The sequence below is a fragment of the Guyanagaster necrorhizus genome (genome assembly GCF_019112545.1).
Source record: "Guyanagaster necrorhizus MCA 3950 unplaced genomic scaffold BT62scaffold_3, whole genome shotgun sequence".
Lineage (NCBI taxonomy): Eukaryota > Fungi > Basidiomycota > Agaricomycetes > Agaricales > Physalacriaceae > Guyanagaster > Guyanagaster necrorhizus.
Window position 1 is genome coordinate 1,939,444 of NW_025064882.1, and position 26,952 is coordinate 1,966,395.

General features: G+C 48.7%; 11 protein-coding genes across 11 annotated transcripts; 6 read left to right on the forward strand and 5 right to left on the reverse strand.

Annotated features, from left to right (window-relative positions):
* Positions 1–64: 64 nt before the first annotated feature.
* Positions 65–2,101, reverse strand: BT62DRAFT_984607 (Pkinase-domain-containing protein). The gene is made up of 7 exons (XM_043189873.1): positions 1,891–2,101; positions 1,618–1,707; positions 1,437–1,565; positions 1,308–1,385; positions 933–1,257; positions 386–882; positions 65–332 (listed from the first exon to the last, which is right to left on the reverse strand). The coding sequence occupies exons 1-7, from the start codon at positions 2,071–2,073 to the stop codon at positions 171–173; spliced, it is 1,464 nt and encodes a 487-aa protein (XP_043045021.1). The 5' UTR covers positions 2,074–2,101; the 3' UTR covers positions 65–170.
* On the forward strand, positions 2,037–2,661 carry BT62DRAFT_429951 (uncharacterized protein). Its single transcript, XM_043180866.1, has 2 exons — positions 2,037–2,228; positions 2,283–2,661. The coding sequence occupies exons 1-2, from the start codon at positions 2,118–2,120 to the stop codon at positions 2,517–2,519; spliced, it is 348 nt and encodes a 115-aa protein (XP_043045022.1). The 5' UTR covers positions 2,037–2,117; the 3' UTR covers positions 2,520–2,661.
* A 743-nt stretch (positions 2,662–3,404) lies between these two features.
* Positions 3,405–5,323, forward strand: BT62DRAFT_927233 (uncharacterized protein). Its single transcript, XM_043185204.1, has 2 exons — positions 3,405–4,302; positions 4,354–5,323. The coding sequence occupies exons 1-2, from the start codon at positions 3,559–3,561 to the stop codon at positions 5,155–5,157; spliced, it is 1,548 nt and encodes a 515-aa protein (XP_043045023.1). The 5' UTR covers positions 3,405–3,558; the 3' UTR covers positions 5,158–5,323.
* A 103-nt stretch (positions 5,324–5,426) lies between these two features.
* On the forward strand, positions 5,427–8,287 carry BT62DRAFT_978272 (pectin lyase-like protein; the record flags this gene model as incomplete). Its single annotated transcript, XM_043189338.1, has 16 exons — positions 5,427–5,540; positions 5,593–5,666; positions 5,722–5,776; positions 5,839–5,901; positions 5,956–6,039; positions 6,090–6,304; positions 6,357–6,376; positions 6,423–6,505; positions 6,549–6,635; positions 6,685–6,723; positions 6,775–6,819; positions 6,873–6,939; positions 6,984–7,071; positions 7,122–7,198; positions 7,254–7,286; positions 8,106–8,287. 16 exons carry the CDS (start codon positions 5,427–5,429, stop codon positions 8,285–8,287), a joined length of 1,326 nt encoding a protein of 441 aa, XP_043045024.1.
* Positions 8,288–9,394: 1,107 nt separating this feature from the next.
* On the forward strand, positions 9,395–13,802 carry BT62DRAFT_927236 (SNF5-domain-containing protein). The gene is made up of 8 exons (XM_043185205.1): positions 9,395–11,032; positions 11,080–11,198; positions 11,250–11,629; positions 11,682–11,809; positions 11,859–12,718; positions 12,770–13,266; positions 13,326–13,463; positions 13,515–13,802. Exons 1-8 carry the CDS (start codon positions 9,417–9,419, stop codon positions 13,626–13,628), a joined length of 3,852 nt encoding a protein of 1,283 aa, XP_043045025.1. The 5' UTR covers positions 9,395–9,416; the 3' UTR covers positions 13,629–13,802.
* A 1,201-nt stretch (positions 13,803–15,003) lies between these two features.
* Positions 15,004–15,896, reverse strand: BT62DRAFT_927237 (uncharacterized protein). The gene is made up of 3 exons (XM_043185206.1): positions 15,502–15,896; positions 15,400–15,450; positions 15,004–15,350 (listed from the first exon to the last, which is right to left on the reverse strand). Exons 1-3 carry the CDS (start codon positions 15,727–15,729, stop codon positions 15,168–15,170), a joined length of 462 nt encoding a protein of 153 aa, XP_043045026.1. The 5' UTR covers positions 15,730–15,896; the 3' UTR covers positions 15,004–15,167.
* Positions 15,897–15,958: 62 nt separating this feature from the next.
* BT62DRAFT_430873 (uncharacterized protein) lies at positions 15,959–16,813 on the forward strand. Its single transcript, XM_043180867.1, has one exon. The coding sequence runs from the start codon at positions 16,005–16,007 to the stop codon at positions 16,521–16,523; it is 519 nt and encodes a 172-aa protein (XP_043045027.1). The 5' UTR covers positions 15,959–16,004; the 3' UTR covers positions 16,524–16,813.
* Positions 16,814–16,846: 33 nt separating this feature from the next.
* On the forward strand, positions 16,847–17,717 carry BT62DRAFT_927239 (uncharacterized protein; the record flags this gene model as incomplete). The annotated part of the gene is made up of 3 exons (XM_043185207.1): positions 16,847–17,100; positions 17,150–17,397; positions 17,449–17,717. The coding sequence occupies 2 exons, from the start codon at positions 16,847–16,849 to the stop codon at positions 17,322–17,324; spliced, it is 429 nt and encodes a 142-aa protein (XP_043045028.1). The 3' UTR covers positions 17,325–17,397; positions 17,449–17,717.
* A 426-nt stretch (positions 17,718–18,143) lies between these two features.
* Positions 18,144–22,246, reverse strand: BT62DRAFT_991060 (uncharacterized protein; the record flags this gene model as incomplete). The annotated part of the gene is made up of 11 exons (XM_043190265.1): positions 21,893–22,246; positions 21,193–21,832; positions 21,094–21,138; positions 20,979–21,038; positions 20,846–20,918; positions 20,727–20,796; positions 20,229–20,676; positions 19,834–20,180; positions 18,915–19,786; positions 18,326–18,852; positions 18,144–18,272 (listed from the first exon to the last, which is right to left on the reverse strand). The coding sequence occupies exons 1-11, from the start codon at positions 22,237–22,239 to the stop codon at positions 18,144–18,146; spliced, it is 3,558 nt and encodes a 1,185-aa protein (XP_043045029.1). The 5' UTR covers positions 22,240–22,246.
* A 2,010-nt stretch (positions 22,247–24,256) lies between these two features.
* On the reverse strand, positions 24,257–24,769 carry BT62DRAFT_430881 (uncharacterized protein). Its single transcript, XM_043180868.1, has 2 exons — positions 24,743–24,769; positions 24,257–24,689 (listed from the first exon to the last, which is right to left on the reverse strand). The coding sequence occupies exon 2, from the start codon at positions 24,588–24,590 to the stop codon at positions 24,345–24,347; it is 246 nt and encodes an 81-aa protein (XP_043045030.1). The 5' UTR covers positions 24,591–24,689; positions 24,743–24,769; the 3' UTR covers positions 24,257–24,344.
* Positions 24,770–25,710: 941 nt separating this feature from the next.
* On the reverse strand, positions 25,711–26,872 carry BT62DRAFT_431103 (uncharacterized protein). The gene is made up of 6 exons (XM_043180869.1): positions 26,568–26,872; positions 26,433–26,517; positions 26,350–26,381; positions 26,147–26,297; positions 25,943–26,095; positions 25,711–25,887 (listed from the first exon to the last, which is right to left on the reverse strand). The coding sequence occupies exons 1-5, from the start codon at positions 26,674–26,676 to the stop codon at positions 26,011–26,013; spliced, it is 462 nt and encodes a 153-aa protein (XP_043045031.1). The 5' UTR covers positions 26,677–26,872; the 3' UTR covers positions 25,711–25,887; positions 25,943–26,010.
* Between the last annotated feature and the right edge of the window lie 80 nt (positions 26,873–26,952).

Consider the following 26,952-nt stretch of genomic DNA (forward strand, 5'->3'; position numbering starts at 1 on the left):
CATCTTCGGACTGCGGCGCCCCGGACGATTCCATCTGGGCTAATCGCTTCACGCCAAGATGGAAGGCTGCAAGACGTGAAAAAAAAGAGTTGTCATTTAGTACAAACGATTCTGTCATCCCGGTAATATTGTGAAGTAAGTAAAAGTCCATATAAATCTCTACGTCGTCTTCATTGCTTCGCATCCAGACTGACCTTGGCAAGTAAACTTGCCAAGGTCTCCTCGCTCTTTCCATCTACCGAAATATCATCCGTCTTCTTCAAACTCTCCCTGATGTTTAAAGACGACTCAGAAGGATGATTCATATTATGATGGTGCATGATGGAAGCATTCTGATACGTACTGTCAATTGAATTATAGCTGCGGTAGAAACGAAAAGAATTACCTCCATGACTTCCTTTGCACTCTCCTCCTTATACAATCGCACGTTATCTGACAGCTCCTGCTTCTGCTGGTCCAAGTGGCTGCTCCCAGCGAGAGCAGTCATCCGGTTAAGTGCAGTAATGCTGAATGCCGCCTTACGCCATAGCTGTTTCGCATTGAGAGCCTTCTTGACGTGTGGTAGTAGATCAGTTGGACCACCACTTGGGCTCTCAGGGTCAGGAACGAAGTGAGCTGATGTGTCCGCAAGCCACTTGTGCTGCAAGCATTGGGTGGCAGTGGGACGGTTAGAAGGGTCGATTGTCAAGCAATCTCGAATGAAGTCCCGAGCGGTATCGCTAACGTTGGCCCAGTATTCATGAGGCTCAAATTTGTAGTCACCGGCGATGATGGCCTCCATCTCCTGCTGCTGTGAGTCACGGTCAAAGGGTGTGTATCCGGCGAGTAGGAAGTAAGTGATTACACCCATCGCCCAGACATCGACAGGCTTGCCGTGGCCAGCTATGCTGGCAATCAGTAGTGGGCGGGGTGACGAGAGATATAGGACATACTCTTTTTGAAGATCTCGGGGGCCATGTAGCCTGGCGTTCCGCAAATTTCGGTCAACATATTCAGTTTTTCCTCCTCCATTACGCGACTGAGGCCAAAGTCTGCAATCATAATGTCGGCATCCTCGGCCTTGGTGCGAAAGAGAAGATTTTCTGGTTTGAGGTCACGATGCACGATACCGGAGGAATGGATGTACTTGACGGCTTGGAAAATGGTGCGAACGAGGCCAGCAGCGTCCGCTTCGTAGTAGTTGCCTTTAGCACATATCCGGTCGAAGAGCTCTCCGCCTGTACAGAGATCGAAGCAGAGATAGAGATTGTGAGAGGTCTGGAAGAGTGTGTAAGCTAAGAGTCGAGTGGATAAAGATGCAGACCTGCTTCAAAGTAGTCACGAAGGGCTACGATGTTTTTATGTCCGCTGGAAACCCTTTTCAAGACGGCAATCTCGTTCCGAACCTGTAGCAACGGTCAGTAGAATGACGCGAAGATACGATGAAAGAGGTGTGCCATATGTTCTCTGCCCTCCATAAGCTTCTTGTTAATGACCTTGCAAGCAAAGTACTCTCCCGTCTGGATATGAATGGCCTCCTTAACGATGGCATATGTCCCACTTCCAAGGGTCTTGCCGGTGCGATACTGATGGAAAGTAGATATCGTCAGGGAATTGAGGATAGACAGGCGGATATACCTGGCAAGGGACGGTAACATTGGATGGAGCCATTATCATTGGAGCGGTCTCTGGTTGCACTGAAGATGATGAGGGGGTATCAGGGCGAGTCTGTACGTGATGGTGAGCGCTCCTGTTTTCGAAATGAGACCTTTGAAGAAGGATACTGGACAGAGTCAAAAGAGGGCGAAAAGAGGGCGATGGAGGTAGAAAGCAAAGATGATATCTCTGATCAAGTCTCGTTTCACTTCAAGCATCGCACAGCCACATCTAAATCGGTCACGGTAGACTTACCTTGTGTGCAACGTCCGCCTGCCTCGTGCTGTCGTCGTTGTGCTTTTTTGCTAATGCCGCTGTGATCTGGCTCCTCAGTGCAACAGCCGTTGGTATGATTACGAGGGGTCCTGTGCGAGAAGAAGACGGGGGGGTGGAATGCTGGGTTTTTGAACTTTGACGGCGACTTTGCTGGGCGCCCATTTCTTGGATGCTGCAAGTATAGGTGCAGAAGAGTTGTCGATGAAATGACACATTCAAGTCTTATACCATTCACTGCCATGCCGACACAACGCCGGCTACGCGTGTCTCCACTTATTCCTCAGGGTCATACCGCGCTCTTGGGTCTCAGGACGACGGTCAGGCTCCGTCGCTCCTCCGTTGAACAGGTCAATTCAATGCCGTCGCTACAGGACCCTTCGTTCGGCATATCTAATTTTACGTTTTCCAAAAATACTTTCGCGCCCACCTTCAAGTTGTTTACGATGAGAATGGACGTCCTTCTGCCACCCCGCTTCAGGATATCGTTTCCGTCTAATCGGCGCTTTGGATTTGCTTCTATCGGCGGTACACTTTGTCTCTCCAATTGTATCTACGCGTTCCATGTTTTCCTCTTGAATCCAACTTCATTTTGGTACTCAGCTCCCTAATATCTTCATTATTACATGTTAGCGACACCCTTCATCTGCGGCACAATAGGCGACAGATTAGAAATCTGCCAAGGTTCGAATCCTGCAGGTGTCTATCACGTTTCAACGCCTTTTTTCCTGACAGGTCATCCCGGCGCCGGTCTGATTTCAATCACCACCGATCAGGAATTTCCATATTCAACAGTCCATCATGGTACAAAAGTTCAAACATAGTTGAGAATGCAGTAATCTTACCATCTGTCTCTGCATTAATACGGGACAGCCCCAAGCTTGGATCTGTCATTTCAGCTATGACCGGTGCTGTAAAGCCCACCAGTACCCCCCCCCCCCACTTGACTCGGTCTACGAGGACCCTCCCAGTCAGTCCTCTCATTCTTTCCTATGGTCGCTACTTGCGCGGTACGCGTCACAGATGTTAGTATCACGCACACAAAGCGAGCAGGTGTAATCTGGCGTAATTGGCTGTTATACCACACCCTACTTAATGTCGTCACTCTTGTATAACCATCACGTCCCCAATGCCTTCCTTTCAAGGGCTCTGTACCGCTCTTGACTCCCATAAGAAACCCTGCAACGCCAGTACCCAAACAGGATTCCTTTGGTGTACTCGCCATAATCAAGTACGAATTCTCTCATCTTTCTCCAGTGACCTCTGCTGAAGCACTGTCGTAGGAGCGCATCAAGTTATACGTCAATTACAAGACCCACCATGCTGCTCTCAATGCCTTCGACCAACACACCATCTGCACTAATTCGAACAAGATCAGGTCATGCACCTCATTAGAGAGGTTACGATCTTGGAACAAGATTCTTGTATACAAGTACCACCTGGTTACCAGGTATGCCTTTTCGTTCAACATTCGTGCGATCTATCTCAATGCCAGTGAAATAGATGCATCGATGCTAGAGCATACTTTACTGAACGCTTCTTTGGGCAAGCATTTCCTTCCACAACGTACAGAGAAGTCAGTCTGACATTTCCGTCTTAGAAACGATATGGCACGTATCGTTGCGTACCACTCATTCTTTGTCCGTTCTGATGTTTCGGCAGGATTTCGGACACAAACAATTCTGGCGAGTGCTCGTGAAGCAGCAATCACAAGTGGAGAGGATTCTAGAACAAGTAGAACATCGGGCCTACGAACTCATTCTGGCATCTCAGAACGCCCTGTGGGTCCTCAAGCAGCCGATAGACATGTCGAAGCCTGATCTGGATTGTTCGGGATACGATGACGCTCCCTTACAAGCCACGAAGACCGAGGAATGCGCCAGTCACTCCGTCGAAAATAGTGGTGACGACCGTCATGATGTCGTGGCCGAAGTAGAAGATCCACTCGAGGTGGCCCTCCGAGGAAAGGCTAACGTTCTAAGGGAAAAAATCTACACTCGAATCTCGAGGTATTGTGCTTATCCCCAATCCAAGTGGTACCATGAACGGCTCCAGGTTATTAATGCTATCATCCGGCGGACCGTGTACACGGACGCATCCCTCATGGTCACATCTCAGAATTACACCTCGGTCATGGAGTTTCTTCGGGACGAGAAGCTAGAGGTCCAAACACTCTCCAAGCTTTGGACCGCACTTGTAGAGCTGCTCACGGACCAGGTCCGAGCGGCGATCGATGACGCCTTGAGGCCGGTGGATGATTCTGCGAGTTATGTCGTCGTCTTGGGGGGGCGTGTTTATAAGGACTTGAGTACAGGATCCCGCCCGCTTCGCAGCTGGGCTCATTTCAGTTCCATAATTCGTTGTTACGGTTGCCTTCGGAAGACTTGCAAGACAGTCAGTTGCATTCTCTTCCGTTTATATAGTGTATACTAACCTGGAACGCAGATGGATGAGGTGATAACGTTGACACAATATACCATTCTTACCTGGACTCATCTCAACCAATCTACGCTCAAATGCTATCATAACATCGATGGTTCGAGTATCCTCATGCTCTGCGGCTCTATCGTCAACTACTTTGAATATTCGGACTTCAGTCATCGCTATTCTGTTACCAAGCACAACGACATCATCGATCACACGCCGCAATGGTCGGAGACCGAGATGAACATTACTGTCTGTATGGGCCTTTCGTTGAACGATCCAAAGGCTGATGCATTCGTCGACGCATGCAATCGGGAGAGGCATTTCATGATATTATCTCGCCGAGGCAAGGAAAGCAAAGTCGTACGCTCAACACCCAAGATTTGGTGCAAGCGTACAAGACGTGCGAATACGCGAGCCGGACTGAAGAAGCTTCCTTGGGAAGAGACGAAGTCCGTCGTGTACTTCCGTGATAGCCTTCTGGAAGAGTGCTGGACACTAACAAGCCTCTCCAAGCGAGTAGAAGACTGCTACCAAGTCGCAGTGGTCGATACAGAGGCTAAGAACGTGACTGGCGTAGTCGCGAAGCTGGCGAAGATTTGGATAGAAGTATATGGGGTCGAGTGCATACATGAGTTATGCAATGAGATTGCGAAGCCGTATGTCAAGAGTGGTGATTTGGAGATCGTGGAGGAGGAAGAAGAAGACACGAACCGGATATGTCCGAAGAGGAATGTGTTGATGCCCGGCGCGGCAGCCGATGTGCATGCGTCATATAGGCGGCTGTGGAAGAAGAGTCCGTGCAGTGGGATTTTTGACGACTGATTTTCGACCGTCGTGTCGCGAAATGGTAAAAATGAGGACTTTCACTGCGTCTCCTTCAATTGAGACAGACGTTTCACACCCTTTTTTTTTTTTTGCTTTTATATTGTTGTACGAAGGAGAATGTACCGGACCGTATGAATGCCTTCTTGTGTGTCCTATTCGCTCGTGACGCATCAGACGGCATCTAATGTGACCACGGTAGAACATTAGCAAAAGCGAATCGATTTAAATATATATGACGCACCACGAAGACATCGTGCTCACCAAATATGTGGTTCCCACTGGTCAGACTCCTGATTACCCTTCTACTCGCCGCATCACCATCTGTCGCAAAGAAATGCGAGATAAGTCCATTGGGAGAAGGTCTTGACGATACTGAACAAGTGAGTTGCATCCCTTCCTTCCTCGAATAGATCTGGAAAATTACCGATGGAGGTCGAAACTGCCATCGAGGAATGTGGGCGACACGGTTGGACCGTGCTCAATCCTGGGCTGTATAACATTACCAGGTACGCATCCCTGGATCCGTTCATCGGCGTTACACTTTAACTCGATCATCAACAGAAAGATGACGTGGGATTTGCATTCATCCAAGGTCGATCTGTACGGGTATTTGAACGTAAGGGTCTCATCTTCGTTAAGGCGGCTTTGATTGATATGAGCTACTGCGCATTCACTCAGTTCCAGCCGGACATTGAGTATTGGTTGGATGCAGAGAACACATACAGGGTGGTTTTTATACAGGTGCCTCGTTTCCGACTTTCTCCATCCCCGCCACCTGATACATCATCCCGCCAGAGTCAAGCCTCGTGGTTTGTCGTGACAGGATCCGACTTCACCATCGACGCGCATAACGAAGGTGGTATCCAGGGTAATGGACAGGTGCGTCCGATAGAACGCAACACGTCATCCATGTTTACACCACTGAACAGCCATGGTGGGAGTACTTCACGACACACACCAGGGCTGATGGCGATGGTCGACCCCTATCTCTAACTCTCTACCGCGCGACCAATTCTCTGGTGAAGGACTTTCATATCCAATCGCCGCCATTCTGGTGTAACGCTGTAGCCGAGTCGAGCGGTATCAGATATGAAGGGATGGTTTGTAACGCGACCAACAGCAATCCACAATTTGCAGGTCAGAAGTGAGTAATTTCCTGCATCGACTTGATGAAGCAATGAATAGAGAATGTTCAGTATTGTTCCTAATACGGATGGTCAGTGGATTGCCTGTGTTCTGAATAGAGGCCGATTGTCCCACAGGGATAGACACATATCGAAGCGACAATATTACACTGTTGAATTGGGATGTAACGTGTGGGGATGACTGCCTGGCTATCAAAGGAGTAGGTAGTAAGCCATTCTGCGCTCTTTCATTGATGGCGATAGAACTCGACCAATGTACTCGCCCGAAATATTACCTGCCGCGGAGGGAACGGGATTGCATTTGGTTCCTTGGGGCAATATTACAATTTGGTGCGTTTGGTCCGTGTTTTATGTAGCAGAAGTCTATAACGATTCATAGAGCGACCAAGTCGACAACGTTCATCTAGAGGACCTGCAAGTGCGTATCATCTCTGTCTTGCACGTTAAGCGACTGACAAGTGCATTGTAGATGATAAGAATAGATGCAAACGTGCAGCCCAACATGGAAACCGGCGTGAGTATGCCAGGATGCACGAAGTGAAATGGTTTACTTTGGAGCATTTTCAGGTTTACTTCAAAACTTGGACTGGTACTGTCAACGGATCCCCACCGACAGGCGGTGGCGGAGGAAAAGGTGCGCATATACGCATTCTTTCGGACCGCATCTGACGGAATTAGGTTTTGTATCCAATATTGTTGCCAAGAACGTGCTTTTGGACCGGGTGACCCTACCGCTCCATTTGTATCAAACGAACGGCGGACATAGGTGCGTGGCATGCAACATTCTGAATCAAAAAGCTCATCAAATGTTCATAGCGGGGACCTACCATCTCTGATCACTTTTGCGAACCTGCAGTTCCTGAACTGGAGCGGGACCGCAATGACCAACGAGAGTAAGTGTACTTGTTTCGTTGAAGGAATGGACCTTACCACCATACTGGGACGCAGTTGTAGACATTGAGTGTAGCACAAGCTGCGATGGTATACTCTTCAACGCGTTTGATGTTGAGGGGCCTGAGAACGAGGCACCAGAGTACATATGTCAGAATGTTACGGGATTGGAGGGATTAACCGGTACGAATATTTACCCCGCGAGATTGAATGTCGTCAATGATTCTTCTTTGCCAGTAGCTTGCAACGAGACGTGACCGGCGATTGTATGCCACAACAATATAAAGGTCATGACAAACATGACCACGTTTTACAATGTTCACCTCCGTTCCGAATTGAGCGGTACCGGTCAGAAGAAAATACATAAAGTAGCGACAGACAGTATTCCTTGGATTCATCCTGGTTTAAAGACAGGTGAAAATTGAGGCCGACACATGATGAAAATGAATTGCTGACCGATTCCGTGTCCGGGTCGTTACCTCGGCCTAAGACAAGGGTGCGTGGTTCTGAGAATGTGACTGACGGATATCGGAGCGCAATACCGTCCATTGGTTCGGATTCATTTTTGTCGGTTCGAAACCGGACAAGTCGAGATGGCTGGATAAGGAGAAATCTTGTTGCCCTTGGACGCGTAATTGACGATCGAAAGCTGGAAAAGCTGAGAAACTTGAAATATATATACCAGTCATAGGCAGTGAGTGATAGGCCTGCGACGGGACTGGATGCTGCCTGGATGTAAAAGTCGGGGACCTCAGTCAGGGCACCTGGCACAATAATTGATGACGTGATATGGTAGCGGGTGAACCAAAGGTGGGGCATTCATACTCAGGAGGATCGTCCGCTTCGGAACTTGTAGTTGAATATCTGCGGCGTCTCCGTGTGATTCAGAATGGCGATCATAACCACAAGAGAAAAGCAAAGAAGAGGAAAGAAATTTCCAGGTAGCCGTACCGTTAGAGGGGAAAGACGGGGAACGGGTCGCGACAAGCAAGATCGCGGTAGCTTCGAGGGAACGCGGGTACTTGTTCCCCTTTGAAATGGACTCGTCAGGCAGCGAGGGGGAGCAGGCAATATCCGGAAAACGGACGTAAGATCTAGATCTTGATCAGAAAAAAATAAAACGAGTGAAAACTACGCCGGGAGTAAAGCGAATCTAACTTGAAATTATCCCTTCATGCTCCTTCTCCCGTCAGTGTAGCCATTGCCTCTGCTGGAGATGGTTGTGTACCGTTTGGGATGCCCATCGTCGGGAAACGGGTGACGTGACCCGGGTGTGACGAAAACGTGACAGACGTCGGTTGATTGTGAACCAGCTTCAACAAGGGCGCAAGCCGACACCTTCTGCTCAATCCCGCCACGCTATCGCTTTTCCAGTGCTCGTCCCGTCTTCGCGACCCTTTGCTCTCTTATTTCCTCTCCGTTTCGTTGGATATGCTACCATAGAGGTCTGTCTGCGCCCTTGCCAACTTTACGCGTGGTATCCTGATTCCTTGCTGCTACTAATAGAGTCTGCTCATCGTGCTACCCATTGTATGCAACTTTCTTTTCCTGCTCTTCTATCATACTGATGATCTCTTAGTCGTGTATTCAGGCGAGCCTTTCTTCTGTATACGTGTGCAGTCCCGTCGTCGGGGACCACTCCACCTTTTTTTTTCTCGGTGAGAGGCACCTTCCGGCTATTACACAACGTGCTGATATTTCCTTTGTAGTGGACTTTGTACAAGTGCTCACATTCATTGCAGGAATTGTGACTCGCTTGAAACCTATCGACAGTGAGCATGTCATTTCACATTTATCTCTTCACTGAAAGATCGCCTCGACAGAATCGTCAAAACATATAATATATTACATATGAATCAATCCTACCCTACAGCTTCGCAGTCTCCCTTTCCCCATCAACAGGCTCATGGCCAAGGCATCAACCCAGCAGCTCTTCTCTCTGGCGCGGGAGGTATCAACCCCGCCCAACTTATGGGCGGCATGGGTGGCGGCATGGGGGGTGCCATAGGGGCAGGAATGGGAGGTGGAATGGCCACCAACATGAACATGATGGCTGGAGGCGGTGGCGGTGGTATGAGCCCTGCCCAAATCCTTCGTGAGAGAGGGATGATGAATGGCGGTGGTGGAATGAACATGAACATGATGAACATGGGAGGAGGAGGAGGAGGAGGAGGAGGAGGAGGAGGAGGCGGTGGTGGTGGAAATCTCAACTCTTCAGGGATGGGCATGGGCATGGGTGGCATGAACATGGGCAACCTTGGAATGGGCATCTCCACCCCGTTACCCAACATGATGAATACCCCCGGCAGTGCCCCGCCTACGAACATGGTCGACGGCATGTCTATGCAGCGCCCTGGTACGTCGATGGGTAGCATCACCGCGACGTCGCTCGGCGGTTCGATGAGCGGTGGTGGTGGCTTCGCGAATCAGTTTGGTGGCATGAGTAGTGGCAACATGATGAGCAGCCAACCCCAGCCTACTCCTGCGGTCTCTCATGGACCACAGCCCGGCATGATGAACCAGCAACAGCAACAGCAACAGCACTTCAGCATGATGCTCCAAATGGCGGGGATGACTCGCGAGCAGTTCGCAAGCCTCAATCAGCACGACAAACAGATTATGATGGAGCGGATGTCGATGAAGATCAAAGAACGGCAGAGGCAACAAGAGCTGCAGATGATGGCGCAGATGGGAGGCATGATGAGCCAGCAGCCTCAGCAGCAGCCCCAACCCCAACCCCAGCAGCAGTTCCCCGGCGCTGGGTTTGGTAACGACAGACCTTCTAGTACAACTTCACATGGTCCCACTATGATGCCGCCTCCACCACCAGGAGTGCGCCCGGGGACTGCGATGGGTATGCGACGGGCTCCCAGTGTCGACCAAGTTCGTCCTCCTAGCCGTATCGGAGACATGATGAATCCGTCGATGTTTCCCAAAGCGTTGCCTGATCAGCAACCCGGAAATGCATACCCTCAGCACGGTCACACATCGCCTGTCGGTGCTCGCGTTGCAGGAAGCCCAAGGATTGACAGTACCGGCCCGAACATGTTCCCTCCAGCGGGTACAACTAGTGGTGGGTACCCAATTGGCAGCTCTGGGAACGTCTCACCGACGAGACCCATGTCTGCGAGTCCGAACAGTGTTGGTTTTGTTAGCAATGGTGCTATGAAAGGAACGCCTGCGCTGAACAGAGTAAATGCTGTCCCTCAAACACCCACAACTCCGCGGATAGCAACTCCATCAAATATGAATGTGTTGGTGACACCACAACCTCTGGCGCCGACCCAGCAACCGATTCAGCAACCGCCTGCCCCCACGCCTATGCCTTCTGGCCCGTCTTCAATGCCGATTCCTGTCGCTCCAAATGCTTCTACGTCAACTCGCGCTCCTACACCTGCACCGACCGCACCGACTACAACCGCTACTACATCTCCTTCCGCTGTAGCGTCGGCGGACCCTACACCTGCTATTGCGAAGCTCCCTCCACTGCCACCAACAAATCCAACAGTGACAGAAGTCACTACAGTTCCACTGAAAGACTCGTTGAAGCTCATTCCAGAGTTGAGCGAAACAGAGATCAACGACGTCAAAGACTGGATGAAGCTTGATAAGGAGTACGAGAACGTGTATGAGGAGATGCGGAAGCGGATGGCAGCGGAGCGGGAAGCGCTAGGCAAAAGGTGGTGGGAAAGAGGAGGTGGCATAAATGTTGGTTTGGGCGCTGTTATACCGGCATGGGGAAATCGGGGAAGAGGCTTTGATGTCAGGTATCCCAATTCAAGACCTAGAAGGGATGGCAGACGAGGCAAAGTCGCTAAGAGAGAGGGGTTGAAGCTGTGTGTTTTTTCATCTTCTATCTGTTGTGATGCTTATCATTCGTCAGGCCTAGAAAGATCGACGCTCGATACGCGAACCTGCCAGAGCAGCTTGTACCCATCCGACTGGAGTTTGATGTTGAGCAACATCATAAGATGCGGGACACGTTCGTTTGGAATTTGAATGGCGCGTCTATCCGTCTTCATAACAGAGTTCAGTTGCTGACTTTTATTCCAGACCCCGTGATCACTCCAGAAAATTTCGCACAATCTGTGGTTGAAGATTATAACCTATCTTCGAGCTATCATTCCGTCATTGTTAAATCTATTCAGGATCAACTCAGTGATTTTAAAGCACATTCGACCAATTACGATGGCGAAGGAGGTGATTATGTTGCCGACGTTGCATTGGCTGCCCCCGAGAAAGGATTGTTGGATGAGGAAAGCTCGTTGTGGTGGAGGAAGTGGCGAAAACGGGTGAGGAAAGATTATACTGTAAATGGAGCCGAGAAGGCTCGAAAAAGACGGAAAGTGGTTGAAGACGAACAACTCATGAGCGTGGAGGACTTTCATATGGATGAGAACGAGACACACGAAGATATGAGGGTCGTCATCAAGGTTGGTTTCCAGAGCTATATCGCCTGGAAGGGTTTTCACTCAATTGTGCTAGCTGGATATCATTGTCGGGGCGATGAAGCTTGATGACCAGTTTGAATGGGATATAGAAAATCCGCATGCGTCCCCTGAAAGTTTTGCGGACATATACGTTCAAGAACTGGGGTTGGGTGGTGAATTTAGGTGTGTTTCCAGCCTCTCTGGACAGAATGGTAAATTTAAGTTGATTCAGAACTGCCATCGCCCACTCTATACGAGAACAAGTGCAGGCGTACCAAAAGTCCCTCTTCCTGGTTGGACATCCTTCCGATGGTACACCGATACAAGATGACGAGCTGCGACTATCATTCCTTCCTGGTTTATCATCAGGTGCTCGGGCACTAGATCAAGTGCAGTCGTTTACACCGATGCTGAACTATCTGAGTGACGGCGAGATCGAGCGGCACGAGAAGGAGCGTGACAAGGACATGAATAAGCGGCGAAAACGAAATACAAGGGGCCGGCGAGGCGTCGCTTTACCAGACCGAGAGCCGATCAGGACCTATCGCACGCCTGCTATTGGGTTCCCTGAGCTGGATCCTGCTATTCTTGCTCTTCAAGTTGCCGCCAATGCGCCCACGTCGCGCAGAGCTGCAGCCGCGGCTGCTTCTCTCACCATTGCAAACATGGTGGCATCTGAAAACGGAACACCCCTCCTTCCTCAAACACTACCCACCGCTCCCCAGCAACCACAGCCTGCTGCCCCCAAGGAGAAGAAGCCAAAGGGGCACTTCAAAGCTCCTCCATTGCCTCCATCCGTCTTACGGCCCCGGGCCAAGCTCACGTCCGTGCCTCCCTCCACTGCTGCAGATGGCGCATCTTCCACATTGGATGGCGATGCTGCGCACTCCATGAATACTCTCCCGAAGGTGGTGACGGCGAAGAGGGCAAAAGAGTTGGAACGGGAAGCGAAGGAGAAGGAATTTGCTGACGGTCAGCACGCTAACTTCATAGATGGTGTCTGGCACTGCTCCAACTGTGGTTGTCCTGAGAGCATCGCCATTGGTAGGAGGAAAGGACCGCTGGGCGATAAGTCACAATGCGGTACTTGCGGTATGTGCTTAAATACAGTTTTGGCGATGAAACTGATTACCCCTGTTTTAGGCAAGTTCTGGCATCGGCATCGTCGTCCTCGGCCGGTCGAATACAACACAGATCCTGATTTCCATTCGAATGTCAAACGGGACAGTGAGCTTGCGAGAACAATTGGCAAGAAGAAGGGAGGTGCTGCTGCTCTGCGGGCACAGAGTGGAACGGTCCCAACGACTCCAGCTTCAGAGCCTCAATCCCCCCGGACCAAACCAGACGAAGAATCTGCGCCAAGATTGTCGCCTGTGCCTCCTCCGTCAAAAGCGGAAACCGCCCTTTCTCCTGTGTCAACGACATCAAGCGCTTCGGAGGCGCCCTTGGCTCAACGGGCAAAGGCAAATGGGACCAGTAATAGCCATACACCGTCTGTTGCGCCTGCTTCTTCTGCCCCCCCTCCGGCACCTGCTTCCACATCACCGCCGCCGCCGGACGCCCCTACTTCTGTCCAAGAATCATCGGCGCCACCGCCAAGTCAATCTGGGCCTCCGGGACCACCTTCTCAACGGTCGTGGGTGAGCAGACTTAAGCCGTCGTCTTTGTAGAAAGTGTTCTGATGATAGCCGGTGCACAGCCTCCTCAATGGCTAGCCACCTGTATGCAAGGCATTCAATATCGTTTCCCATCTGATAAATTTGAGGTGGCTCTCCGCAAGGTCACAGCGAATAGTGACCCAGAGTGGCGGATAAAATGTCTAGATTGTCCTGGCAAGGTGTGTTCTGGTGTTCCGGCGAGTCGGCCTGCTTCTGACTAGTGTATGTAGTTGTACAAGCCTGGTCCGGGCGAGACCCTTTCAAACTTTGAGGTACACTTGAGAAATAATACGCACCGACGGGTGGTGGAGAAGCGTGTTGCTGCTGCTTCGTCTGGGTCATGATAGTGTCCACCTGCTTTATCCGTTTATCTGTTTCTGACTCTATAACCTGTTGTTTGCTTGTTACTTACTACAAGGCTGTGTGTATTCTTATACGTTTTCTGTAATTATGATATGGACAGGTACAGCGGGTGAACACGATCCATCTTTCCTTTGCTTATTCGTAGCTTAACCGACAAGAAGCGATTATCACACGCTTCACAGCGGGAAGGTTGAGTTTCCTCGGATTTTTCTGTGAAGTGCGTTGGAAGCATGCTAAACGCTCACATAAATCTTGGTAGGAAATTACCAGGACAAACCATCTATACCCAAACCACAATGACTCCAGATCAAAGATATCTACGTGTATTACTTTGGGATGAAGAGCACGGAGTTGCCGGCCCGGGTCGCGATTGGTGCCACATTCGCAGAAGCGAAGGAAAACATGATTTGTTTAGCTTGCCATCATCACCGCACTTTCTGACGCAATTTATCTCTTGGGATACTCCGTTTAATAGTTCTAGGTCGTAGAGTCGGCAAAGGACATCAAGACTGACGAGAAATTTTCCAGGTGACTGCTAGCGCCCGGATTCGCATCTTGGAAAGGCACCTTATCATTCTGTTTTGCAACCAGCGGTTGTAGTAAAACAAAACCAGGATGTTGGTATGACCGAAGATACTACGAGAAGTTTGGAGTCTTGATAATGCCTTTAAGGTTTCGTTTCGGAAAGTGAAGGAAGCTCTGATAATGAGGAGCCGGGTACGCTCAGTGTGTCAGAGCCACGGAAGGGCATTGTCAACGCCAATACAGCCGATACAGTTCCCTCCTTTCAGAAGTCATCTAGATATGACGAGGTGAATGTTGTCATTCCTAGAATCTTTTTTCAAGCATAGCGCTGATCTCATGTACTAGCGTAGATCACCAGGAGTCAGTCATGTGTGACCATGCACTGAATAATCATAATGCAAGCCATGCAGGCCTTGTCCAGGGTACACTAACTTATGTTTTTTTTTCCTTCATTGCCAGTCCTTCGACGTCGACGCTGTGCCCATACGTAAACGGATAAGAAAAGGTGTACAACATACGTTCGTACTCCTTCAACTCTAGCTAACGGTCTTACGAAGGATGCCCTGAGGAGGGTACATGCTGAGGGCACGTTATCGTGGAAGAGGAGGAGTACATGAAGAGGAAGTCCCGAGATGAATATGGGAGAGACCCAGAGACATTTTACAAGTATTGGCCACAGGGATAGACGTAGTGTGGCATGGATGGCAGTATGACTTATGGGTGCTTATCACGGCACGGGTCCGTCACCTTGTACGTGCGATTTCTTTAAGTGAGTACCTCTGCTCTTCGTTTGCGTCTTTCAAGGGGACCTGATCCACGCTCGAAGGATTTTGCAGCCAGAGGAATAGCTACGATGATGAGAGTGTTCCTGGTTCTCGATGATCCTTGATAATACTGTCGTTTTCTATCGTGGTCATTGAAGTCTAATGATAATCATCTAAACGGTACACTGTGTCGTTGAAGACATATTCTCTAGGTTGCAAGTCCTGGGTTCTTCACAGCGAGGCTCTCTTCTTTGTCTCCTCCGCAATAAATCCGGCGACCATAGCACTGTTCACATATTCCGTATATGAAGTTATCTTAGGAAGTTCACCGCCTTTGGGAGCCGCAAACTTGAAGAGGAAGATGTACTCGTTGTGCCACTCCGTTCCGAGCTTGGAAACACTATCGGATTGAGCCTGTGGATCATGTCAGTCGGGATACCAAGGGAAGCCGCACAGAGCCTACATGTGCTACGATGGTGCCTTCTCCGGCCTCTATGACTTCATGTACTTTCAACTGAACAAGCCATTAGGTCAAAGAAAAAAGGATGACGATATGGAGACTCACAGACATGCCATTGAATGCTGGCAGCACGGATGCGAAGAAATACCCTTTAAACTGGGCCTTGTTCATAGATGGGACTGCCATCGCTTTAGGCAAGAGCGTAAACGTGAAGTTGTCGTCATCGAAAGTAGCTAGAAGCCTCTCGGCGTCAAAGGCATCAAAGGCATTGATGTACTCGGCAAATGCTTTGTGACTGGCAGAGGCGGTTGCGGGAGGTTCATATGCGACCATGGTGGGCGGTTACAGCAATAGCAAGGACCAAGATTCTGTTATAATACTGGAACCGAGTTCCTTGTCATCCGGTACCTCCAGTAATGCGGAGGCCGAGAAATGAAATTGGCCAGAATAACAAAAGAGACAGTCCGAGGAGCCAGGTAACAACAAGAGACAGCCTAAACGTTTGCTAAGCGATTGTTAAATTTTAAGAATTTCAGGAGAATGTTGACGCTCGGGCCGAATACTCCGAGTCTGTGGCGTGGGAACTTGACTCTTTGTTTCCTATACCCATGATATTGAGCCATCTTGCTCTCCGTATCCGACCTGTCCTCCAGCGCCGTTTCGCCAGCTCCAGTTCCTCCCCAGGCACCCACAAGCTATGCACTCTACGAGTCGATAATATCCCTCGGAACTATGATGTTACTCGCATTCTCAACTCCATCAAGGCCAACCCAGTAGAGAAGATTATCGTAGAGAATAAATGTCTCATCATCCGATTCCTTTCCTATCAGATGGCGATGCGCTGTGTCGAGGAAAACGATGGTGTCGATGACATGTCGCTACGGCTGATTGGCGCCATGTCTGACCGGTCGGCGTTCTTGGTCGCTGCAGTTGGATATGGAATATCACGGACGTGCACCGTTGAGAACATTCCACCGGGTATCAGGAAGGGAAATTTGAAAACTTTAATTACTCAAGACAAGCCTATGGAACACTGGCACTACGATAAGGGGAACTTTCGAGCTGAGATGCGCTTCATGGATCTCTATCATGCATGGCTTGTGTGTCATTTATCCCCTTTATGCTGACCCATTCATATCTTCCTCCTCACAGGCTAGCGCTGCCATCAACCAAAATTCCGTCCTCAAGCAGTGTCGGATAACCTACACCAACGAAAATGACATCTATATGTTTCCAGAGTGGTACGCGCCTCAGGAGGAGAATCAGTCGTACGTGAGGCGGATCGTCACCATATCTAACATCCAACCGGGGATGTACAAAACATGCTGGCAGTGGACCCAGGAATTCGACAAAATTTCTCCGACCTTGGTCTATAGTGGTTATTGGCCTGGCAATAGCGTAAGCACGCCCTCGTCGCATATACCTATGCGATATTCAGACTTCTCAGGAAATGTTGCTCACCTTCGCGACATCGGCATCCGCACAGCAGTTTGTGGACATGTTCCGGACATCGGCAGAGTCGCTACCCGTTCAACTTAAGGTGAAAGAGGACAAGCGAGATTCCATCAACCGCGGTTTAATCACAGCTCTCGGTCTTGGTGCCTCTCGAAAAATTGTGGTCGAAATGGATCAGGGTCACCTACGGGATTGGGACGAACACGTGAAAGCCTACGGAGCTGTAAGACGACTTTCGGCACATTGGTCGTACGTCTTTAGTTTGTTTGCTTCGGTGTACTGTCTGAAACAGAAACAGAGCTGTGTCATCTCGGGGCGAGGCGACCTACGAATTTGATAGTCTGTTCAAAGCAATGAGGGCTATCTTTGTTCTAGCGAAGGGCGGAAAACGCTTGCCTCAGTTTCGGGGCGTCCGGCTCAATTTTTATGGTGCCAAGCATCTAGATCCTGTCGAAATAATGTGTCGGCGGTGACAAACTGGCGACACAATTTATTTGAGGAGCGCTCTTGGAAATGTGATCGTCGAGACCCAGGCTTCACAGCTTTGTGGGTGAAACAATTAATTAATGGACGTGATGCTTACCTCTTGGTTGATAGAAATTGACAGCTTCGTTGCGAGGAAGGTCAGGTTACAGTTGCCACTAAGTGTCCTCGCCTTGCAGGATATACAACATGTTTGATATACTTGCAAAAGAGAGAAATGCAAGTATATATTGTCTTCTGTCTGAAATAAGGCATGATGTTTTGAAGCAGACTTCTCAGACTCACAAACCGAAGACGGTACTAATCGATACCTCCATGGCATGAAAGCAGGGAATTGCACACTACTTGGAAATCTGCCACCTCTCTCTGAAACAGATCCTGGCCTAGTGTATGGATTTAGCGATGTCAGATTCCTGACAAAGCCGCCGCAAAGTAGGCTCACTCTGCAGACAATCAAGTCTTATGCTATTCTGATCTACCCTGGTGGGTAGTATGGGGGATTTATTGATTTCCTGTTTCTCATCTGTAGGTCTTTCAAGTTCCACAGTGGCTTGTGTTGCTCGGCTTGGGGGTTGATAGTAACTGACCAGTGACTAGATGGTAGTGAAAGTCTAGTTTCAGTGCAGGTAGCTGTATCCTTGTATCCGGCGCGCCTGATGATACCGTACCGTGTAATGATGAGATGAGTGAGATAAATAATGATACTATATTTAACGCAATGTATAATGAATTCTTGTTACATAAACATGCCAGCATGGGACTGGTGCTGGACATACTAAGTATTAAGTTCGGTGGCTGGACAATCGCGATTAGAGCCAAAGCCAAGAGCGTATCTTCTCGTATAGTTGAATGACAACATTACGGGGTATGGCGGTGAGTTTCTCATATGACAAGACTTCTTTCAGTGTTTGCATACTAATGGCTAACCATTGAGGAAGCTAGGAATAAACTGAACAAATGAAACATAGTGACAAAGGAGGAAAAGGCTCACTCGTGCATGTTTTTCCAAAGGCTCTATCGGAACAGGGGGCGGCTCGGGGGAATTGGGAGAAGGGATAGAGACTCGAGGCGGAAAAGAATGTACACTTGGGGAAGGAGGTACAGATGGCACACTCCTTGTCTCATGCTGGTTTGCTTCTGGTGTGTTCGAAACCACAGGTTCGACGGGTTGATTCGCCACAGATTGGGCCCGTCTCTGCACGACAGGTATAGTCGTCGAAGCCCATGATCCGGTAAGATCAGGGGAGGACGAGGCAGGAGATTCGCCACGGCGTGTCCCCAAATCTGAGAAAGGGGATGATTGCGAGATACTTCCGAGATCCACTGGCTTCGCGGTTACAAACACCTTGAAGAAGCAGACATCCACGTCTTGGCCGTCTGGCACAGTAAACGTGAATGGATTCATACCGCCGTTCCCGTAGCCAAGAGTCAATGTTGACCCCTTCTGAAGACAAGTGTCAACGGATCCCTGCTCCTCCTTATTGCTACTAGGGCTCATTTTTGAGGAGTACCAAGCATCTAAATGATTCCAAATGGAAGTCAGCCATAGCGTGGTGGGTATGTATGAAACACGAACACACCTATCTCAAAGCTGGTAGCGTCAAAGTAGAAGAGATACACATAGAGATCGATATCGGATACGTTACGGATTGTGAACGCATAGCTAGGACGTCGATTCCAGGGGAGAGATGGGTCTACGACGAACTCAATGGGCTTTTCGTCTTCAATATCAGACAGCAAATTGTCTCCAACTGGAGTCAGACTGTGACCAATACGCTCCAGTTTATTTATTTCGATGGAAATGAACTGGGCTACAGGCAACGGACTTTGAAGTGTAAGTTGAGTGGTGAAGCGGGCAAAGCGACTAATGATGCTTCGAATATGCGCAATATTGTTGACCTGAGAGGCACGAGGGAACCGCGAAGCAAAGCCAATGCTCGGACTGAAGAGATCGATTCTGTTTCCTCGGTCGAAAAAGACGACTTCGTCTTTCACCCTCAGACAGAGATCTGCCTCGTCTGGGGTTCTGACGGCAATGACGGGGACTGTAATCCTCGGTTCACAATCCTTACTGAGGATCTGGGTCAAAAAGTTCGAGTCATTGCAATAGGTGCCAAAGTGGGCGCCGGAAGCTTTCAGTAATCGCGCGTACCAGACGCGACGATTCTTACTAGAAGTCAGGAACGCGGGGTCCTGAGGCACGAGGAGGGAAATGAATGTCTCTACTTTGTCGACAGTAGCAGTCGTAAGTGAATGCTGCAATTCAGAGAGGTCTGTTCTGAATATTTCAAAGGTAGAACCGACAGTTATGCCGTGAAGCAGTCCGGCGTGGAGCATGAGATGAAGTTTCCCGTGCTCATGGCGGCAAAGAATCATGGAACTATCAGCTGGTTCTTCCCAAGAGTCGAACAGACGTCGAAGGGTATGTCTCCCTTCTAGATGCGGTGTTTGACTATGAGTTATTCAGCGCAAAGCGATACGATTAGGACCAACACTTACAACGTCGGCATAACCAGACGATGCATCAATGACCTGTACGTCAATTCGCTGGCAGAGATTTTTGCCATGATCTTGAGCAATGCGCGAGTGAAGATGCCTTGACCGTCTACCTCCCAGGCCGATTGACGACGGTTGCATGCAGCCAACAGTACATGCGAGTCCCAAAGCGAACCTGAAAATCCTGACGTGATCTTGACCCCGGAAGATCCCCGAGACAGCATGGTAGTGTCACAATTGGCGGAAAGCTTTGGAGGGTTAGGGATCCGACGTGACTTTGCATTCAGTATATCGGCAGGTTGGGTTCCACGATTGATGCCAGCGGCATGACAGCAGTCGAGGATCAAGGTCTACACAGCCATGAATTCCATTGAGTTTTCTAGAGTTACGCCACTTACGATGTTATTCCCCTTGGCATTTGCCAACTCCAGTAGAAGCTCGCTAATCGTTCGATCCGGAATACCCTCTACGACGTTGTCATTGACGTCCCGAATCCCAATATCCGTGGGACAAAGCATTTCTATTTCGTTGTCATAAGTTTGCCAATCCGTCCATTCATCTGGCTTGGGAGCCACCGCGCCATGCCCGGAATAGTATATGATAATGGCAGCCATTCCTTGCGTAATTCTCGGATTGCATATAAGACTTCTGAATCCGCTGATGATAGCTTCTCTTGTTGCCTGTCCATTGCGGAGGCTGATGATGTTTTTCTTTGGGGTTTGCAAATCTTCAAGAAGATAATTCTCAAATCGGTCTGCATCAGCGACGGCTGCCAGTAGATTCTCGTACTCTCCGTACTCGTATTCGTTGATGCCGATGACCAAAGCGAAAGTGCCGCGAGTATCTCTATAACTTGAATGATCAGTCAGCCGTGGCCCCAGCGTTACAGTACTAACGGCGTAGACTCGGAAGATTCACCGCTCAATATTGTTCTTTTTGCTATCCAAGCATTTGCATTTGGCACATCTACCGCTCAATATTGATTATAACATCAAAGTAAGAAGAGAGTTCTTACCAAGTTTACTGACTGAGAGCAGATTGTTCTCCATGGCATAATTCGCAAATCGTACGTCAAGTGGATCTTGTCCCTGCAGGAAATGCTATGTTAGCCTAACCTACAGTCTAGAATACGAAAATTGTCGACTTACATCCTTCACCATACCCATCCAATGCCCGTCATGAGTGAGTGCGACTTGTGCACCAGAGAACTGTGAAACAGAGGAAAGGTGTGAATCAATGGCACGACTTCAGGGTAATACCTACATGTTCCAATATGTAATTGTTTATCAGGGCTGACGGATTGATAGTCTAGTATGTACTCGTTAGAACCCAAAAGGTATTAAATGGAGCACTGACGTTCACCTTGTATTGCTTGGAGGATATCTGAACAGAGGTATTCGTCGGTCTGCTGACGTGGGAGTAAGGGATGTCCAAATTCGAATCGTCGTTGGGTTTGTTAACGCCACGATTGACAGTCTGTCGCCGTCTCTGGGAATCTTTGGTAATTCGCCTAGAAGTCATTACCGGTCCGATACCCATGCTTTGAAATGATGGATCTGGACGAACGGAAATCGAATATCCGCGCAGGAAAATCGTCTGGCTCGCTGGAATTCCGGGAGTGCCATCACAATGACTCTGTGCATGGAGATCTTGTTGTACGTCCCAACTGTACATCGGACCCTCCAATCCTGTACCCCCGGCCGAAAACTTCAGTGAAATAGAAGACGAATCTGTTGGACGCGAATAACAAGCATTTCCCCAAGAACGGCACTTGTCGAATCCTGTCACAAGATACAGCATGCCATTACGGATTTGCCGGTGCTGTACGGGGCCGTTGAGATATTTGTACCAGCTATGGGCATTGGCAGCTGCGTATTCTTGGAGAAGATGAAGAAAGGTGGAATCGTATCGCTCGCCGCCATCAGGAAGAACAAGAATAGCGGCTTGAGCAGCCGAACACGTAAATTCATATCCACGTCCGGCCTCAAATTTTACACGAATACTGTAAAATATCTGTCAGTAGGAGTAGCGGATCATTTAGCACCTGCAAGTGAAAACGTACGGTGTCTGGTCAAGTCGGGTCAACGGGTTACCCCCAGAAGAAGCGGTGAGTACTGTATTTTTCTCGTGCATCTTTAGTCGTTTCTCTATAGCAGTCTCTGGGATATCGGTCAGCGGTACGAAGTTGGGAGGAACTCTGCCGGAATTGGAGGGATCGCTTGCATCCGTGCACACATTGAAGAGATATACAAAACCACCCTCATCAGTGAGATACCCAAGGTCGCCAACTCGGGTCCCATCTTTTGAATAAGTAGGAGGAAGGTTAGGATTGTAGTCTGGAAGCCAAAGCGGATAACCACAGCCGAGAGTGGACATCACTTGGACGTAGATGTTCTGATCACTTGCCATGGTGGATGACTGAGGGAAGGATGATTCTACCCGTACAAATGCCTTTAAGCTGCAGCGAGCGTCAGGCATATATCGATCAGCTGCAGGCTTTTTCCACGTGGTTGATGTCTGTGAGTTTTAATGTGAGCATAGAACTGTATTCAGTGACGAGCTGTATCCTGTGTCAACCTTCATTAATGCCCTATTATTGGGCAGGACCGACAACGACAAGTCCCGAATTATTGAATGCAGCGGCTGCGTAACAGGGCAAGTAGAACATGCACCATGAAAGCGACCACCGCATTCAACCTCACGTTTCAAGCCAAGAAGATCGGTTGAAATGCATACGAAAGACTAACATCCACACGATACACCATCCAACCAACCCACGAGACTCTGAAGAAACCTTTCAGTTTGCTTTCAAGTTCAGCTGTCCTCAAATACGGAGGGTTTCAAACAGAGAGAGCTCTGGAACGCGCGGTACCAACACCACAACGAAACGAAACACTGCCAGTGGAAAAAGTGCCTCGGCTGCACGGATGAAACGAGGCGTGCGATTCCAGCACGCTGGTCCGTAGTAACGGACCTCGAAATGTAGGGAGGAGGTCTTCTATTGTACTTCCTGCAGAGTCAATGTGACACTAACTCGTGCGCCAAGGCAAAATCCGAACGAATTTCGTCGTTCTCCGGTTTCTGTGATTGAAATATCAGAACGGACTCGGCGTACTTATAAGAATCTCAGTCTTCAGCAACCTATTGAATGTTCGGATGGGTTCTTTGTCGTTTCCAGTACCTAGGACATTAGGGCTGATCGGTTTGTTGTTTTTATCGAGTCTATTTAGCTCAACGGAGATGAACTTGGTTATGGAAGACAGGCTTGTCGTTTTAAGGTGGGCGGTGAAATGAGCATGGTGGTTTATAATGTCCCGGATTCCTGCAACGTCATCAACACTGCATTCATAAGGACTATGTGAAAGAAGGCCAGTCCTTTCTGTACTCAGGAGAGAATTTCGGTTCCCCCGACCAAAGAAAACTTTCTCCCCGACGGCGAAGCAAAGATCCGCATCATCTGGTTCTGCAGCGGCGATGGAAGCAAGCAAGAGCTCTGGCCCACGAGTATCGTCGGGAACACCGGCGAGGAAGCCTGGGTCGTTGCAATAGATAGCAAGATCGGACTTGCCGCAAAGTTTCACCAATTGGGCTTACCAACCACGTTGTTTATCGGAAGAGAAGTGATCATGAGCTGACTGAGGACTGAGGTGGGATTCAACGGTCCCTCCTTCTGTCGTAACTGCAGTCATGCATGGAGCCAAATCGAATATTTGATCCGTCTTATAAATATGAAAGATAGAACCGGGAGTGATGCCATGAAGAGATCCGGCATGTAAAGCAAGAAGGAATTGTCCATCTTCGCAACAACACGCAATCCTAGGACTATCTGCAGTATCCTTCCAAAGGGTAAACATGCTTCGATGGATATGCTTCCCTTCCAGTTGCGGCCTTTGGCTATGCAGATCGTTCAACATAGATTGAAGTCAGGTAAAACAAATATACGAGCAGCGTGATGTTGTAGGTCAGTTCGCCGACAGATTTTTCCCATGACCTTGAACAGCGCTCCAGTGAAAACGCCTGCCCCATCTACTTCTAAAGCAGTCTCAAGACTGCACGCTGCCAGTAGAACATGCGAATCCAAAGGAGTGCCTGAGAACCCTGATTCGGAGGCGGCTGCCACTACCTGGGACTCTTTAGGCAACCAAAGATCGGAGTCGCAACCTGGAGAAATCTCAGGGGGTCGAGAAGCCTAAGTCTCCACGGTTGGCGCCAGCAGAGTGACAGCAATCGAGGATCAATGTCTGGAAAGAAAGGATATTAATGTCAAGCACATATTTCGGGAGGTGTGACAGACTACGTTATTTCCTTTGGCCTTTGATATTGAACTCAGAAGTTAGCTAATAGTTCGATCCAGAATACCTTCTTTGACCTTTTCTCCATCTGGAAGCGCCATATCGGCGGGACAGGGTATTTCAATTCTGTTGTCGGCACTTTCTCAATTCGACCATTCCTTTGGCTTATCCACTACCGCTCCGTGTCCCCAAAGTATATGATAATTATCGCATTGCCTTGGATTATTCTCCTATTGTCTCTGAGGCCTCTGAAACCTTGGATGATAGCCATTCTTGTTGCCTCCTCATCACGAAGATTATTAATATTTCTTCCAGAACTCGTACAACCTTGAGAAGGTATTGTTTGAATTGGTCGACGTCATTGGCTGCACCTTTCAAATTTTCAAATTTTGTATTACTGTTGATACCGATGACCAAGGCGAAAATATTGCTGAGTTGCTTATCTATTGCTGAGTAGCTAGTCGACATCTATAAAAGGCGCAAACTCCTACGGACTTTGACTTTGAGGAAGGTGCATCTCGTCCTAGAATTTCTCGTTTGTGACCCGTGCGTTTCTCGTTTCCGAATCTGATAGAGCTGTCAGTGATGAAGGAAGAAAATAAAAACCAGGGACACCTTACGACGTAGGTCATGATACCAATCATGACCAACCAACTTCGCCCTAGAACCTTGTTCCTAACGGGACAGTCACTGAGTGTAACAGAAGTACAGGAAATTAGTGAGCATACAGCAACTTCTACTCGCTGTCTGACAGGCTGATGCAAGACGACAAGGGATCAACGAATTTAGGCTATTATGAAGCCTCCAAGGGACTTACCGTCTTTTCGCTCATCAAAGCGGACATTATATTTATGATCTGGCCTGGGTTACGGGTCGAATTAGCACTTTATGAGAACATACGGTGTTATGGCCCAGGGAGCCTAGGATTTGGATGCAAACGATTCGACCAACGTCGAAAATGATGATCTGGGCCTCAGAATTGCGCTCTAATATCGCTCGATAATTGTGCTAACTGTGACCCCGAGGCTTTTGGTATTCACCTGTGACTTGTATGATCGTAGCCGAGAGTCAGTAGGCGCGAGTCGGCTTGATTGCAATAAGGAGCGAGCACGGATGAAGCAATTTGAGAAGGGATAGATTCGCCCAGCGGCTGGACATATGTATCAGAATGACAAGCGATTGAAATATAATGGTGGTTGCTAATTTGGCAGTTGTCTGTACAAGTATAGAACAGTGACCACCAACAGCCATAATTGCGGGCGTTAAAATCCGGGGTAATTCATTCATTCATTTCTTAGACGCTGAGGGATGTCTTTAGCACGAAATCGGTGAAGGCTGACTGACAGAGATAGTATTACACAGATTATCACCAGTATTGACTTAGCTTTGTTTCTATTTTGAAGTAGTCGCTGCCTTTCCTTGATGATATATGAAAGGACTGGCTCGAGTAGGGCTGCTGTTCAGGTGGCTCGATGTTCAAAAAGCTCCCCTTCTTATCCGACGGCTGGACTGAAGAGACTACTTCTGCTACCCTGTTCAAGATAGACAGTCCCTTTCCAACATTAAGCAGAGGTCCGCCTGGTCTGGAGTTTCGGTGGCGTCGACGGGAACAGTAAGCTTGGCTTCACGTTCCTCCAAGGATATACAGGTCAATAAATCCGGAGGGTGGCAATAAGTAAGCAAGTAGGTCTGATCTAAGTCTCGCATCGGGACGTTGCACACCCCGATTGATACCTGCAGCGTGACAACAGTCGAGTACGACCGTCTGAAACGACGGCATCAACGTCGCGTATATGATACATTCAACATATGGAACATACAATATCATTACCCTTAGCCTCTGACAGTCGCAGGAGAGGTTGATTGATTGCTCAATCTGGAATCCCTTCTACGGCATTCTTGTCTTCGTCCAGGAGGCCCATATCGGCGAGACATAGTATCTCAGTTGTGTCGTCAGAGGCTTTCCAGTCAGTCTATTCGACTGCCTTATTAGCTACAGCTCCATACCCCACAAAGTATATCACGATAGTCGCCCTGCCATGGTCAATGTTTGGATTTTGAATGAGGCTCGTGAACCCGTCAATGGTAGCCGATCTTGTTGCCTGAAGGCTAATGATATTCTGTTTTGGTACTCGCAGGTCCTTACGGAGATATGCTTCGAATCTATCGGTGTCACTAGCGGCTCCTTGTAAATTTTCGTAACCCCAAGATTTGTATTAGCTGATACCCATGATTAGGGCGAAAATAGCATGAGTTTGCCTGGCATGAGAAATCTGCTGGCGCCTATATCAGAAAAGCTCGTTATCTTACGGAATAGATACGTCCTCGCCAGAAAACGCATCTTTTGTCTTTGTGAAGTTTACGAAATAAAAACGGGCCAATCGGAATTCACGGCCTGGAAGTGAATGTCAATAAATGGATGATCAGCGATACGACGCACAATGCCACTCATTGCAGTACATGCACGCTTTGCAACCGGAAAATTGTTTGATGTTGGCCACATCGCTTTCATTCTTGCAAACGGCACAGATTTCTCGTGGTGGAATGAGGCCATGACAGAGAGATAGTTGAGAGAAGATAAGGAATCGAGGGAGTAGGCGAACTGTAGTTATTTAAATGACTGCCTTTGCCCCTCTGGTGCGAAAATAAAGGGTCTTTGTTGGGTATTATATACGAGAATGCCGATCATCTCTCGAAGAGAACACAATTAGTCAAAATTCTTCAGTATTACGATAGTTCGTTGTCGGGCAAAGGTTCGATTATTGCATTTGCGTTTATGTTTTGGCCAATCGGTGGCACGCTGATAATCAATACCTGATACAAAAATCAG